Below are 16,918 nucleotides of genomic sequence, written 5' to 3'. Positions count from 1 at the left end.
GTTGACAGGAAGTGCAAAATGGCTAAGCAGGCATGGCTAGAGGACAAATGTAAGGATATAGAGGCTTATCTCACTAGAGGTAAGATAGATACTGCCTACAGGAAAATTAAAGAGACCTTTGGAGAAAAGAGAATGACTTGTATGAATATCAAGAGCTCAGATGGAAACCCATCTCTAAGCAAAGAAGGGAAAGCAGAAAGGTGGAAAGAGTATATAGAGGGTCTATACAAGGGCGATGTACTTGAGGACAATATTATGGAAATAGAAGAGGATGTAGATGAAGATGAAATAGGAAATATGATACTGTGTGAAGAGTTTGACAGAGCACTGACAGACCTGAGTCGAAACAAGGCCCCAGAAGTAGACAACATTCCACTAGAATTACTGACGGCCTTGGGAGAGCCAGTCCTGACAAAACTCTACCATCTGGTAGGCAAAATGTATGAGACAGGTGAAATACCCTCAGACTTCAAGAAGAATATAATAATTCCAATCCCAAAGAAAGCAGGCACTGACAGATGTGAAAATTACCGAACTATCAGTTTAATAAGTCACGGCCGCAAAATACTAACGCGAATTCTTTACAGACGAATGGAAAAACTGGTAGAAGCCGACCTTGGGGAAGATCAGTTTGGATTCTGTAGAAATATGGGGACACGTGAGGCAATACTGACCCCACGACTTATTTTAGAAGCTAGATTAAGAAAAGGCAAACCTATGTTTCTAGCATTTGTAGACTTAGAGAAAGCTTTTGACAATGTTGACTGGAATAATCTCTTTCAAATTCTGAAGGTGGCAGGAGTAAAATACAGGGAGCGAAAGGCTATTTACAATTTGTACAGAAACCAGATGGCAGTTATAAGAGTCGAGGGGCATGAAAGTTAAGCAGGGGTTGGGAAGGGAGTGAGACAGGGTTATAGCCTCTCCCCGATGTTATTCAATCTGTATATTGAGCAAGCAGTAAAGGAAACAAAAGAAAAATTCGGAGTAGGTATTAAAATCGATGGAGAAGTACTAAAAACTTTGAGGATCGCCGATGACATTGTAATTCTGTCAGAGACAGCAAAGGACTTGGATGAGCAGTTGAACGGAATGGATAGTGTCTTGAAAGGAGGATATAATATGAACATCAACAAAAGCAAAACGAGAGTAATGGAATGTAGTCGAATTAAGTCTGGTGATGCTGAGGGAATTAGATTAGGAAATAAGACGCTTAAAGCAGTAAAGGAGTTTTGCTATTTGGGGAGCAAAATAACTGATGATGGTCGAAGTAGAGAGGATATAAAATGTAGACTGGCAATGGCAAGGAAAGAGTTTCTGAAGAAGAGAAATTTGTTAACACCGAGTATAGATTTAAGTGTCAGGAAGTCGTTTCTGAAAGTATATGTATGGAGTATAGATAGCCATGTATGGAAGTGAAACATGGACGATAAATAGTTTGGACAAGAAGAGAATAGAAGCTTTCGAAATGTGGTGCTACAGAAGAATGCTGAAGATTAGACGGGTAGATCACATAACGAATGAGGAGGTACTGAATAGGATTGGGGAGAAGAGGGGTTTGTGGCACAACTTGACTAGAAGAAGGGATCGGTTGGTAGGACATGTTCAGAGGCATCAAGGGATCGCAAATTTAGTATTGTAGGGCAGCGTGGAGGGTAAAAATCGTAGAGGGAGACCAAGAGATGAATACACTAAGCGTATTCAGAAGGATGTAGGTTGCAGTAGGTACTGGGAGATGAAGAAGCTTGAGCAGGATAGAGTAGCGGGGAGAGCTGCATCAAACCAGTCTCAGGACTGAAGACCACAACAACAACAACAACAACAACAACAACACATCTCTATCTAGTACAAAGATGAGAAACAAAGCCCCATTTGTTATGTTCTTATGTTCTTTTCCTCTGTGAATGTCATATCAGGATGTGACTTGTAACTGGCATCATATTTATGTATATTAGCATTTTGTTTTCATCAGAACTTTCAGTACTTTCACTACATCTGCATTCACATACAAATCTTGTCACTTCAGAAGGTAGTGACAAATGCTGTTGAATGCAACATAGTGAAGACAGGTGTCTGTTATATGTGAATTAATTGTATTTTTATTCTCATTTATTCACTTACTAAATACATAATATATCATTCAGATTAACACAAAAGAAAAGTGTACATGGGACCTTAAAAATAGTAATACAATATCCTTTTTAATGATGTATTTTATAATTATGGCTCACAAATTTATGTCAGTGATGGTTTATACTGGCAATGCCTTAGTTTGAAGAAACAGGCATCTCCATTTTAGAAAACTGCTGTTTTTCCTTCTCTACCCATTCTTTCAATGTTCTAATTTGAAGCAGAATGCTGTCACTGCAGGTTCCACCAGTGCTTCTGTATTGTTCAACACTGTTAGTGTAATCCCATATCTTCTCAATATCATCACTAAATTTAGAGCTGTAACATGGTATTCAGATGTAAATAATAGGCTTTGGAATACTGAAATATATGTCACATTTTGAAGAACGAGTATCCATTAATTTTACAGAAATAAAGTAAAACAGAATTTTAGAATATGAGGTTTATATTTAAATCTGATGGTCAAGCAGAAATAGTACATCCATTCCTGTAGGGCACATTTTTCATATTGGAAATGACTATTAAGTCATCTTCCTTTAGATTAAGTAAATATCATAAGTAATAAATACATAATGAAAGTGATTTTCTAATGTGCATTTACTACATTTAGATTGAACTTCTGTTTCGAAACTGCAGTACGAAAAATGGAGCTGAAACACAATGCTTACTACTGAAGGAAAGCCTGGAGGCTAAAGCTGAGGAGAGATGATTATGGAAATATTTCAAAGATGCATTGATAAGAAGAAGAGAAGATAACGGGCAGAAAGTAAAGGAAATCAGAAGGGAGTTTCAGAGGATCCTAATACATGTCAGAGTGAGAGACCAACTGATCACTCATCTGTTAATACGTGAACTTGCACATTTTACATACCTTATCAGCTGAAGTTCATTTACGGTGAGATCCGTTATCTGTTTCTTCTGTTTTTCAGCTGTGGCAACAACTTCACCAACGATATGATGCGCTTCACGGAAAGGAACCTATTAGGCACATCAACTCAGTAAGCCATGTAAGACAAAATTATAACTTGAAGATTGAGGATAGGTTTTTAATTCCAAGGTTACTTTTTTAGCAGCTACTGGTAGTCTTACCCCTTTCCGCACTAGGTAATATGCAACGTCAGTGGCTAGAAGGTTTGGTGTTAGAGCTGACAGGCAGACTTCTTTATTTACCTGTAATTTATAAGATTTATATATAGCTTTCCATTTTCTACTCTTTTATCAGTGATGATATAATTCTGTTTCATTTTTATCAAAGACAAGTGACATGGGGTTCAAAGGGCAACAAAACTGTGATAGCTTATAAAAAAATTGATAAATTGTCTTACCAAAATACCTGCTGTTGGTAAGGAAATATTACATAAATGTAAAAAAAAGTTAAGCAATTGGTGTAACAATATACCCAGTTTTTTCTGTCAATAATAATAATGCAAATCAAACAGTTTATTTATTTTTCTGGAGCAATAGGAGCATGCATAGCTCATTGCAATTGCTGCTTTGTTATTTCATGCAGTTTTTAAATAAACTATTGGTGCTTCATCTGTTTGTTTTCTAGTGATACCAGCTAAAGCTATAAGTGGCATAAAAACTGCTGTTAATGTACAACACATTACAGTATTTTCGTATCATTAAAAAGAAGTGAAACAATACAGTTGCACATCTTGATGATTCTTTATATTATATGTAAACAATTTATTTATGTCAGATACTTAAAAAAGTAATTTTTGTGTAATTACAATTGTAAGGAAGTTCTGGCAGAATGTGAACACTTTAGGAGTACAGGTGACCACTCACCAAAAAGTGGTGGGGTTTTGTTGGATGGGTGTGGGAGAGGAGGAGAGTGGTTGGAGGCAGGAAGAGGGATTGGGGTTGGGTAGCTAGAGCCTCAGAGGAAGGTACCTGTTTTGCTGGCAAGGAATGGATGCATGGGTGTGGAAGACAGTGGGGAGCTGCGCACTCTGAAGGTGATGTGGAGATGTGAATTGGGAGGCAGTGATTAGAAACTGAGGCCAGGAGGGCTGTGAGAGTGAAGCATAAATTGCAAGGGTAAGTCGCATCTGCTGGTGGTGTAGGGAAGGATCCACATGGTCGAGGTTGTGAAGCAGCCATTGGATAACACTTCAGGATGGTTGGGAAGAGTATAGGATAGAATGTTCGTCATTTCAGGGCATGATGATAATCAAAGCCATTACAAAGGAAATGGTTCATGTTTTTCACTATACCAGTCTTTCTATGGGCTGTGTAGAGGAAACCTTCCTAGCCTCTCAAAACACCAAAGTTTTTGTCTGGATGAGGTTCATTGATGATATCTTCATGATCTAGACTCAGGGCCAAGATTCCCTATCCTCATTCCTTCACAACGTCAACACGTTTTCTCCCATCCACTACACCTGCTCCTCCTCATCCCAAATGCCACCTTCCTGGACATTGACCCCAATCTCTCTGATGGCTGCATACAAAACTATGTACATATTAAAAGCACTAGCCACCAAGAGTACCTCTGTTTCGATAACTGTCATCCCTTCCCAACCAAAAAATCCCTTCCTTACAGCCTATCCCCACATGGTCAGTGTATCTGCAGTGTTGAGAACTCCCTTGCCCAATATGATTAAGGTCTCACAAGGGCCTTCACAGACAGGCACTAACCCAAAATCTGGAAACAGATTTTCTGCACCCTGTCCTCACACACTCTAATCCTGCCGACCCTCAAGAATCAGTCCCAAAGGGTCACTCCCCTCAAGACTCAGTATCACCCTGGACTGAAAAAACTGTACCATATCCTTTGCGAGGGCTTTGACTATCATACCCTGAAATCTACATCTGCATCTACATCTACATCCACACTTCGCAAGCCACCTGACGGTGTGTGGTGGAGGGTACCTTGGGTACCTCTATCGGTTCTCCCTTCTATTCGAATCTCATATTGTTCATGGAAAGAAAGATTGTCAGTATGCCTCTGTGTGGGCTCTAATCTCTCTGATTTTATCCTCATGGCCTCTTTGCGAGATATACGTAAGGGGGAGCAATATACTGCTTGACTCCTCGGTGAAGGTATGTCCTCAAAACTTCAACAAAAGCCTGTACTGAGCTACTGAGCATCTCTCTTGCAGAGTCTTCCAATGGAGTTTATCTATCATCTCCATAACACTTTCATGATTACTAAAAGATCCTGTAACTAAGCGCGCTGCTCTCCGTTGGGTCTCCCTATCTCTTCTATCAACCCTATCTGGTACGGATCCTACACCAGTGAGCAGTATTGAAGCAGTGGGCAAACAAGTGTACTGTAACCTACTTCCTTTGTTTTCAGACTTCATTTCCTTAGTCTGGCATCTGCTTTACCGATGATTAATTTTATATGTTCATTCCATTTTAAATCACTCCATCACTCCTTATGCCTACTCCCAGATAATTTATGGAATTAACTGCTTCCAGTTGCTGACCTGCTATATTGTAGCTAAATGATAAAGGATCTTTCATTCTATGTATTCACAGCACATTACACTTGTCTACATTGAGATTCAGTTGCCGTTCCCTGCACCATGCATCAATTTGTTACAGATTCTCCTGCATTTCAGTACAATTTTCCATTGTTACAACCTCTTGATATACTACAGCATCATCCGCAAAAAGCCTCAGTGAACTTACGATGTTATCCACAAGGTCATTTATATATATTATGAATAGCAACAGTCTATGACTCCCCTGCAGCACACCTGAAATCACTCTTACTCCAGAAGACTTCTCTCCGTTGAGAATGACATGCTGCGTTCTGATATATAGGATCTCTTCAGTCCAATTACACACTTGGTCTGAAAGTCCATATGCTCTTACTTTGTTCACTATACAACTGTGGGGAACTGTATCAAACACCTTGCAGAAGTCGAGAAACACGGCATCTACCTGGGAACCCGTGTCTATGGCCCTCCGAATCTCATGGACGAATAGCGTGAGCTGGGTTTCACATGATTGTCTTTTTTGAAACCCATGCTGATTCCTACAGAGTAGATTTCTAGTCTCCAGAAAAGTCATTATACTGAAACATAATACGTGTTCCAAAATTCTACAACTGATCAACGTTAGAGATATAGGTCTATAGTTCTGCACATCTGTTCGACGTCCCTTCTTGAAAATGGGGATGACCTGTGCCCTTTTCCAATCTTTTGGAATGCTATGCTCTTCTAGAGACCTACAGTACACTGCTGCAAGAAGGGGGGCAAGTTCCTTCACGTACTCTGTGTAAAATCGAACTGGTATCCCATCAGGTCCACCGGCCTTTCCTCTTTTGAGCGGTTTTAATTGTTTTTCTATCTCTCTATCATCTATTTCGATATCTACCATTTTGTCATCTGTGTGACAATCTAGAGAAGGAACTACAGTGCAGTCTTCCTCTGTGAAACAGCTTTGGAAAAAGACATTTAGTATTTCGGCCTTTAGTCTGTCATCCTCTGTTCCAGTACCATTTTGGTCACAGAATGTCTGGACATTTTGTTTTGATCCACCTACGTCTTTGACATAAGACCAAAACTTTTTAAGATTCTCTGCCATGTCAGTACATAGAACTTTACTTTGGAATTTGTTGAACACCTCTCGCATAGCCCTCCTCACACTACATTTCGCTTGTTGTAATTTTTGTTTGTCTGCAAGGCTTTGACTATGTTTATGTTTGCTGTGAAGTTCCCTTTGCTTCTGCAGCAGTTTCCTAACTCAGTTGTTGCACCACAGTGGCTCTTTTCCATCTCTTACGATCTTGCTTGGCACATACTCATCCAATGCATATTGTACGAAGGTTCTGAACTTTGTCCACTGATCCTCAACACTATCTGTACTTGAGATAAAACTCTTGTGTTGAGCTGTCAAGCACTCTGAAATCTGCTTTTTGTCACTTTTGCTAGACAGAAAAATCTTGCTACCTTTTTTAATATTTCTATTTATGGCTGAAATCACCGATGCTATAACCGCTTTATGATCACTGATTCCCTGATCAGCGTTAACTGTTTCAAATAGTTCAGGTCTGTTTGTCACCAGGAGGTCTAATATGTTATCGCCAAGAGTTGGTTCTCTGTTTAACTGCTCAAGGTAATTTTCAGATAATGCACTTAAAAAAATTCACTGGATTCTTTGTCCTGCCACCCGGTATAATGTTTGAGTCTCCCAGTCTATATCTGGTAAATTAAAATCTCCACACAAAACTATAACATGGTCAGGAAATCTACTCAAAATCTTTTCCACATTTTCCTTCAGGTGCTCTGCCACAACAGCTGCTGAGCCGGGGGTCTATAGAGACATCCAATTACCATGCTTCAGCCTGCTTTAACCGTGACCTTCACCCAAATTATTTCACATTTCGGATCTCCGTCAATTTCCTTCGATACTATTGCACTTTTTATCACTATAAACAGGCCTCCCCCTTCACTGTCCAGCCTTTCTCTGCAGTATACATTCCAATCTGAGTTTAGAATTTCATTACTGTTTACATCTGGTTTCAGCCAACTTTCCGTCCCTAGTACTACGTGGGCATTGTGACCGTTTATTAATGAAAGCAGTTCTGGAACTTTACTATAGATGCTCCTGCAGTTTACTATTACCACATTAATATTGTCATTCCCTGTTGCATTTTGCCTACTGCTATCTTGTAGCGTCTCAGGAGTCATCTTGTCGGGACTAGGGAGGGAATTCTCTAACATAAAAAACCCACATGTGTGCTCCACGAGTACTCTGCTACCCTTGTAACCACTTCCCACATGTGGTGCATGCCTGACCTATTCAGGCGGGCCCTACATTTCGGCACCCGATAGCAGAGGGTGAGAAATTTGTGCCCCAGATCTCTGCAGAATCGTCTGAGCCTCTGATTTAAGCCTTCCACTTGGCTCCAAACCAGAGGACCGCGATCAGTTCTGGGAACGACACTACAAATAGTTAGCTCAGATTCCACCCTGCGAGCAAGGCTTTCCACCTTCACCAACTCCACCAACCCCCCATATGAACTGAGGATGACCTCTGAACCCAGACGGCAGGAGTCATTGGCACCGACATGAGCAACAATTTGCAGTCATGTGCACCCAGTACTCTCTATCGCAGCCAGCAAGGCCTCCTCCACATCTCGGATGAGACCCGCCGGCAAGCAGACAGAGTGAACACAGGCCTTCTTCCCTGACCTTTCTACTGTTTCCCTAAGGGGCTCCATCACCCGTCTAACATTGGAGCTCCCAATCACTAATAAATCCCTCCCCCCGTGTGCCTGCTTGGAACTTGCTGAAGGAGCGGCCACATGTCCACTCACAGGCAGAGTGGGCAATGCCACATGGCCAGCCTCCATACTGACCCTCCACCTCATGCGATGCGAACGCCGTTGAACCCACCACTCCTCTTGGGGAGAGGGTGGCCCAACCGTGCCTGGTACTTGCAAAGATGTCTCAACAGCAGGGACCATTGGTGAAGCACATAACACCTAGGGTGTACCATGTGACACTCTAGACTCCCCACTGCCGCTACACTTGGAGGCAGCAGCCTGAAGACGGCTGACCGCGGCCATCAGCACGTTCAGCTGTTCACGAACAGTGGCCAGCTCCTCCTGCGTCTGTACACAGCAGTCACACATCCTATCCATCCTAAGAAATCAACAATTTACTATGGAGAGTTAAGTAATCAACTTTTAACTAGACTGCTAATTCACTAAAGGCGGCTGATAGCTGACTAAACTGTGGTTACTAGACACTTCTTGTTGGAAACAATGAAAATAAGCACTAACTGTCTCTGGATTGTATTCAAAACAAACATGAAATCTATGGAACACTATTGCTAGTACTCGAAAATTAAAGCTTCCTAAAAGCAAAAACGCACGGAAATAGAAGTGACAGGTAAGAAAAACACAGTTAATACATAAATTTACGTAGCTTGCTGCACAGGAGATGTGAAGCAGATGGCAGTTATGATGACACTCAGCTGAGGAATGTCCTCTCCAAGATCCTTCCCCTCTTGCTTATTTGTGGTGTTCCATCACCCCCTCCCTACTAAACATCCTAGTCAATCTCATGCGACTCCCATTCCAAACCCCTCACCAAAGGGGTCATATAGGCCTACCTGTAGAAGACTCAGGTGCAAGACCTGCCCAATCCACACACCCAGTACTTCCTACACCAGTCCTGCCATAGGCTTATCCTACTCCTTCAGAATAAATGACCACAGCTGACCTGTGACCAACAACAAAGTTCTTGTGGTACAAAATGCAACTGAGCTCAAAATGCTCAATTTCAGTAGATCCTTACAAATTGGGCCATGTGGATCCTTCCCTTTACCACCACCTTTTCTGGTGCAAATATCTCCTTCATTCCCATAATCATCTGGCCTCCATCTCTGTTAACCCACTGTCTCCACACCCTCCACCCAACAGTCTTCCCTTCCTTTGTCCTATCACCCCCTACCCTCTGCCTAGCAACTCTGTTTCATAACTTTATAAATTAATTTCCTTTTCGTCCCTGTCATTTCTGTCCTTTATTTAATCATACTAATCCAGTTTAAGGTCAGTGTTGCATTTTTAACTCAACATATATTCTACTACTGATGTCTGTGGTTATGGTAGGTGTGCATCTGGCAGTTCCTGAATAAAGCAAAGCATTACGAGTCATTAATATTACTTATTGTAGTTTCAGTTGCTACCATGTTACATTAATTTTGATCAATATAATTACGTTAAACACGGGTTAGTACATCTTCTAGCAAGGAGTTAAAAACTGACTTCGGACTAAGGTATAGAGAGTGGCATGTTTTTTTACTTGTAGTATAAATTTTTCTCTATTTAAAAAGTAGGGAAGTTAAAGTTTGTTAATAGTCTGTTCTTATATATATATACTGTAAGTATAAGACTAACAGAAAAAATAGTCAAATGTTATGATAGCTACATACCTCCATTGTTTCCACAATCCCCTTAGTTATCTTTAAAATCATTTCCATATTGTTATATGTTTCAAACATAGCTCTTTTGTCTTCCTGGAGGTCTTTATTATAGGTTGAAGGCAGACCTTTGAGGACCATCATAAAACCAGAAAACTGAAACGGTATCAGACCAGCAACGAATATGCAGTTATAACATATAAGATGTATCACCAATGTGTATATACATGTTGTATTTTCTTTCATAAGTATATTTCTTATGTAATGCTGTGTAAGTTGCATAACTGTATTACTCGTAGCCTGCTTTGTTAATTTCAGAGTTACATATTTGTCTGAAGATGGTCTTTCAACAACTGAAACCAGTTATCATAATTTGCAACACAGGTTTCAGTATGTGTAGACTCCAGCATAAACTTGTTCTGTACTTCTTGGTTGTGTGTTAATTCAAGAGGGACTGCAAATTTTTGGGTTGGGAGCAGTATTTGTAACATGGCATAGAGATATTTTAGAAACTACATCTTTGTTTGAAAAACTATTAGGTTGGAATTTACTAGAGTTGTATGTGCAAGCAATAATTTGGTTTACATAATAAGTCGTTGGTAAATTGGGAAAGGTTTACAGAACTATTTTGCATCTCTACACTGGGTATTAACTATTTATGAGTGCAACTGCCATATATGAAATTATATTGAATCACACAAATTCTTAATTAGTGACTTAATTTCTTAATGAAGTGTGTCATTGAATTGAGGCAACAAAAGTATAGTGGCAAATTTTGGAATTAAGTTGGTGTAACTGCAGAAGGCAGCAACTATTTTGCATACTTCATTTTGGTACTTCAGTACTGATTATTTGCTGACTTGATCAGTTTCAGGAAAATTAAAACATGTTTCTGTAAAGTCTGAAGCCTTAGCACTCTAATGGTAGATATCTATACGTCCAAAGCTACTGTATAGCTCAGTCAGAATCTATCATCACACACCGTTATGAGAGGTTCAATTATTCACTGATTTTATTTAATAATGTTTTGATAAAACTAAACATATTACTGTAAGCACCATCGTGAAAATTATCCTCTGAATAATAAATTTTCATGGAACCTGGTGAGAAAAATATTTTGATAGATTAAGAGCAGATGCAGATATTCAAGCTTCCTCTGTTTTAAAGTGGTGTTCAGTTTTATTGACAGGTTATTTAGGGTTCATAATTAATATTGTGATGAACAAAATATGTTTATTTCTGCTTTTGTAAAGTGGGAAATCTGGGTTCAAGTCCTGGTCTTGTGCAAATTTTCACCTTTTGCTATTCATATATTTTAGTGCTCAAATGCTGCTAATGTTATTAAAATATTTCAATGAGAAGTTAGTGCTGTTTCTATGGTTTCATGGTAACAACACTTAGGAAAAGTTTTTTGATAGTAAATCAGAGACAAAATCCGTCTGAAAGCAAATCACATGTAGATGTTTTATTGCATTTATCTTCACAATACATACTGTGAGAAATCCATAGAAAATAAGCTATTTCATGTTTCATAAGCTCTTTTGTGCTGACACATAAATTTATCATGCCATATGAATAAGAACTATGTCAGTCTCAGCTCAAAGATTATACCATAGAGTGAGAAGTAAAGCCATTTGTTGAAGGAAATAGAACTGTCATATGGTGAGGATAAGACAAAAGAAAGTGTACAATAAATAGAATCAAAGGAGGAACCTAAGTAGGAAGGAAAAAGAAATAAATATTGAACAGACATTAAGAAATCGTAGCGTAATAGTGCATAATACTCGTATTTTAATAAACTTAACAGTTTTGCCATAAATGTTCACATTTTACGATAATACATAATTCGCATTTATGTTACAAAATGATAAGTAGCACTAGTGGTTCCACAATATTAAAAATTGATTAAAAATGTAATTACACCAAAGTTAAAAGTGGTTTTTATTAATTGTAACTCTCAGTAACAAGACTGTCAATATGCATTTATCCACTAAAAGGCACAATTTCTTCACTGCAAGCATTTACTTTCAACAAATGGCACGGACTCTATATAACAAATTTTAATACCACATTACTTTACTCACATGTCCAAAAATGCATCCAGATTTCCCTCTAATGAGTTCAAGGCTATCTGGATTCTTCTTCTGTGGCATTAGACTGCTCCCTGTTGCATAGGCATCACTTAATTTTACAAATGCAAATTCTTCACTGCTGTATATTATGAGATCTTCAGCTAGACGACTTAGATGAATGGCTGTTAATGTTGACCAGAATAAGAATTCAGCTGTTTGAAATGAAAAATAAGAGAAATATATTAATCCCATATCACTATTGTTTCTTCATATCCTCTTTTATTAAATGAGAAACTTTCTTGGTTCACAGACCTGTCATTTGCATACTTTTTTGTATTTGTATCTGTTGCAACTTTTATGCAGAATTTTTTGTCCATATTTCAAATATGTTATTACATACAATTGATTACTCACAATCACTAGTGCTCATCTTTGTAGTCACCAGATGGAACATATACAGTGTGCTGAATGAGAACTGTGACCTACCAGACAGCTCATATTTTTAAAACAAATAAAATTTAATTTTACATTGAGGAATCCCCATTTATCCACAACAAAAAGACACTAAAATAATTTCTACCTTAAAATCTTAAAGCAAATCCAAATAAAATGTTAAATGGATGAAATTCAGAGGGAGAGGGAACCATACAAGCCACAAAATTTTATGAAAATCATTATATCTGCTATGTTATTAAGAAAAATGTGATTATTGTGTAACAGGTGGAAGATGAATAGATGCAGTACAAGTTACCACTTTTATGAACAGTATTACAACAGCTATGTTATTAGGAAAAATGAGATTATTCTGCTAGAGGAGCAAGACTGTAGATTGTAGATTGTATTTTATTGGTCCTGTTGTCTACATAGCAGCTTATGCGTAAGACATTGGACAAGTCAAGTTATAAATATACAGGCTGAAAGTAATTTCAAGGCATACATATTTAAGCTTACAATAATACACTTTACACGTAAGTATTTATATAACACATTTCATAAATTTAAATATTCTTCACTGGAGTAAAAGCAGTGATGCTGTAAATATGACTTTAGAGATTTTCCAAATGTATTGACCTCAGTGATAGCTTTTATGTTTTCAGGAAGTTTGTTATAAAGCTTAACTCCCATGTGAAAAGTACCTTTTTGGCACAGTGCTGTGCTGATTTGAGTCATATGTAAGTTTCTGTTTTGTCTGGTAAAGTGCTCATGTATATTACAGTTTTTATGTAGTCTCTGGTCCTTGCCTATTACATTTCATTTAAAGAACAAAAGGGTTTCCATAATGTATACACACGGTAATGGGGAAATACCAGATTTCTTAAACAGGGGTTTACAAGAGTCTCTAGGCTTGCACCCAAACAAGATTCTAATGGCCCTTTTTTGTAGTTTAAAAGTGCTATTAGCTATTTTAGAGTTTCCCCAGAAGGTGACCCCATATCCAAGACGAGAATGGAAGTATGCATGATATGCATTCAATACTGTTTTCTCACTACAGCATGATTTTAATGAACAAAGAAGATAACATGTTTTGCTCAGTCCTGCATTGAGATATTCAATATGCTTATTCCATCTGATGTTACTCTGCAGCCAAAGTCCTAAGAATTTGGTTTCAGTAGTGTTACCAACTGGTTCATCATTGATAGAGACTGATGGGATAAACATGTCCTTGTCAGGAACATTGTGGAATTTTAGAGCAACGGTTTTCTTACTGTTTATTACAAGCTGATTACTCTGTGCCCAGCTGCTAAGTTGTTTCGTGACCGTGTTTACTGTCTGCTGTAACGGTTCATCGTCGTCTCCTTTTAGTAGAATCGTGGTGTCATCTGCAAATATGATTGATTTGTGTGCATCAATATTTAAGCTTAGATCATTTATGTACAGAAGAAACAGAAGGGGTCCCAATACGGATCCTTGGGGTACACCACATTTTATTTGTTTATAGTCAGATAAGTGATTAGATACAGTTTTTAGTTCAATATTTGTGTGCTTGACGCACACTGCCTGCATACGATTTGTCAGGAAGGATCTGATCCACTTGTTGGACAGACCTCGAATACCACATCTTTCTAGCTTTGATAGCAGAATTTTATGGTCCACCATGTCAAAAGCTTTTGACAAGTCAATAAAGACTCCTATTGTTTCCTGTTTTTTGTCCATCAGGTTTAGGATGGAATTGATGCACTCATAGACAGCAGTTGTCGTTGACCTCTTATTTCTGAATCCATGTTGTTCATTACATAGGATGCTGTTTTTATTTATAAATTTCATAAGTTTCTCATACATAACTTTTTCCATTACTTTAGAGATGCAGGAGGAAATTGTGATGGGTCTGTAGTTATTTACATTGTCTTTATCCCCTTTTTTATATACAGGGATAACTTTTGATGTTTTTAACACATCAGGGAAAGTGCCTGCCTGAAGTGAACAGTCGCATAAATGTGTGAGTACTTCAATTAGGTTTGATGCACTCTTCTTTAACATTGTTGCAGGTATACCATCAATACCTGCCGATTTGGTATTTTTTAGTCCTTTTATTGCTTTAGCTACTTCATCTTGTGAAACAGAACTGATGTACATTGATCATCTACATGCACTTATTTTATATTCATTTTCCTGGATGCTCTTAAAGTTTGACTGTAACATATTTTCAGCAACACCTGTGAAAAAGTTGTTGAATGTGTTGGCTACTTCTAAGGGGTTTGTTACTTTTTGATTTTTATGTGATAGTGTTATATTTTTCCAAGGTTGTCTGTATTCTCCACATTCTTTTTTTATAACACTCCACATAACCTTTGATTTATTAGCTGAATTATAAATGATTTCATCATTATGCATTATTTTTGCTGCTTTTATTACTTTTCTTAATATTTTGGTGTATTTTTTATAGTATGCGCGTACTACAGGTGAGGAATTTTTTGAGTTACATATTTCATGAAGTAGTCTTTTCTTCTGGCATGAAACCCTTATTCCCTTTGTGATCCAGCTGTTTGTTCTAGAGTTTCCCCGTATGGTTAATGTTTTCAGTAGGAATGCAAGTTCAAAGAAATGGGTTAATGTATCAATGAAAGTGTTGAATTTTTCATTTATATCGTTCATTTTGTACACTCCTAGCCATTTTTCTTTCTGTAATAAGTTGTTGAAGTAGTTCACATTATGCTGGTTATAGCTTCGATATGCTGTTCTAAAAGACATGTTGTTAATAATACTGCCTTGTACTTTTATGCTTAATATTTGAGCAAGATGATCACTAAAACCTGCATTGAAAATTTTTAGTGAGGTGTTGTGTAAACTCTTCTTTACTAGAAACTGATCAAGAGCTGTTTGACAAGTTTCTGATACTCGGGTAGCTGCTTTTACTTCAGCCTTTAAATTGTAGGACGTTGAAAGGTTCAGAATGGTCTCCCTATTTCCACTATTCGTGAGGAAGTCAATATTGAAGTCACCACAGATTATCAATTCACAATCCATTTTATTTACTTTATTTAGCAATGACTCCATTTTGTTTAAGAAAAGTTCAAAATTCCCGGACGGTGATCGGTAAACTGTAGAAATAACCAGGTTGAACTGAGTAATTTTTATAGCTGCAATTTCATAATCCTTTTCGACATTTGCCCTAGTTAAGTCAGGTAGTGTAATAAAGTCTACATTATCCTTGGTGTAAATTGCTACCCCACCCTGCTTGCTGTTTTTCCTGCAGTAGTAAGCAGCCAAGACAAATTTGTTTATTTTCGTATTCTGGATTAATTCTGGGTTAAGCCAGTGCTCAGAAATGCATAACACTGAGATATCATTAAGTTCATGTGTTAATAGAACATTAATTTCATCGATCTTATTACGCAGGGATTGCACATTATGGTGATAAATTTTTAGTTCGGGCGTATTCACGATTTGGTAATTGGGAATCATATTTACAGCATCACATACCTCTAGTTTAAATTAGGAACGTCAGCAGTGTTGTATTTTCGTTCTTCTTTCTTGTTTATTTTGTTTTCCTCGCTGTTGGAAGGATGTTCAGGAAGCTGATAAATTGTTCTATCCCTTACAAGTCTTTCTTTGATTATTTCACTAACACGATCACAAACAAATCTTTTCCCTTCATAGTTCAAATGCATTCCATGCTTCGTGTGCATATTTCCATGAAGCTTGCTTATATCCAGTACATCGCACTTAGTGTATTGAGAACACAGTTTCCGTATTTTAATGTTTGTTTTCCGAATTTCTTTGTTTACACACGAAATATAAATCAGATCATGCCTATGAGGAAGTGTGGCAACAACTGTGTTTCTGTATTTATTAGTTTGTAAAAAATTCTGTAGCGTTTTCACGCAAACCTCTGCTTCATTTTTTGCCACATCGTTTGAACCCATTATACAGACGATAAAGTCATTTTCTTGCATTAATCTCGTCTGAGAGTTAATGTCTACAACATTTTTACATCCCGCTCCCGGTTTCACTACACTAGTCACTGCTATGTCGCGATTTTTCTCACGGAGCATGCTGGATAGATTCCTGTCATGACTGTCTGTTAGTAATAGTACACTACTCTTTTTCCCTGATGATCTGTGTTTGTTGTAGAAGTGGAAGTAGGTTCATTAAACAGAATGCTGATGGAATTGACAAAAATATGTCACTGTTACCATTATGGAGTTATGCAGTGTTTACTCATAAAAAATGTATTCATATTCTGTGTGATACCTATTGATAACAATATTATTCATGGTTGTATACGTATCTGTCCCTGGTGCAACATTATAGGCCTTTCATCAGGAAACAACTGTTGAAAGTGAACAGGTATTTGTTAATAAATAATTTAGATGAAATATGTTATTACA

At 37.9% G+C, this 16,918-nt stretch overlaps 1 protein-coding gene across 2 annotated transcripts in view; it reads right to left on the bottom strand.

Annotated features, from left to right (window-relative positions):
• Positions 1–2,076: 2,076 nt before the first annotated feature.
• LOC126251400 (argininosuccinate lyase) overlaps positions 2,077–16,918 on the bottom strand; it is an 80,181-nt gene continuing 65,339 nt past the window's right edge. For both annotated transcript variants that reach the window (XM_049951816.1, XM_049951806.1), the window contains exons 8-12: positions 12,102–12,301; positions 10,030–10,173; positions 3,220–3,300; positions 3,002–3,108; positions 2,077–2,448 (exon numbers count right to left, since the gene is read on the bottom strand). In XM_049951816.1, coding sequence (XP_049807773.1) covers positions 2,268–2,448; positions 3,002–3,108; positions 3,220–3,300; positions 10,030–10,173; positions 12,102–12,301 — 713 coding nt within the window. In that variant the 3' untranslated portion in view covers positions 2,077–2,267. The remainder of the gene's footprint in view (positions 2,449–3,001; positions 3,109–3,219; positions 3,301–10,029; positions 10,174–12,101; positions 12,302–16,918) is intronic.

This window comes from Schistocerca nitens, chromosome 1 (assembly GCF_023898315.1).
Source record: "Schistocerca nitens isolate TAMUIC-IGC-003100 chromosome 1, iqSchNite1.1, whole genome shotgun sequence".
In the NCBI taxonomy this organism is placed as follows: domain Eukaryota; kingdom Metazoa; phylum Arthropoda; class Insecta; order Orthoptera; family Acrididae; genus Schistocerca; species Schistocerca nitens.
The sequence above is the reverse complement of the archived record's forward strand: the minus strand, read 5'-3'. Positions and strand labels throughout refer to the sequence as shown.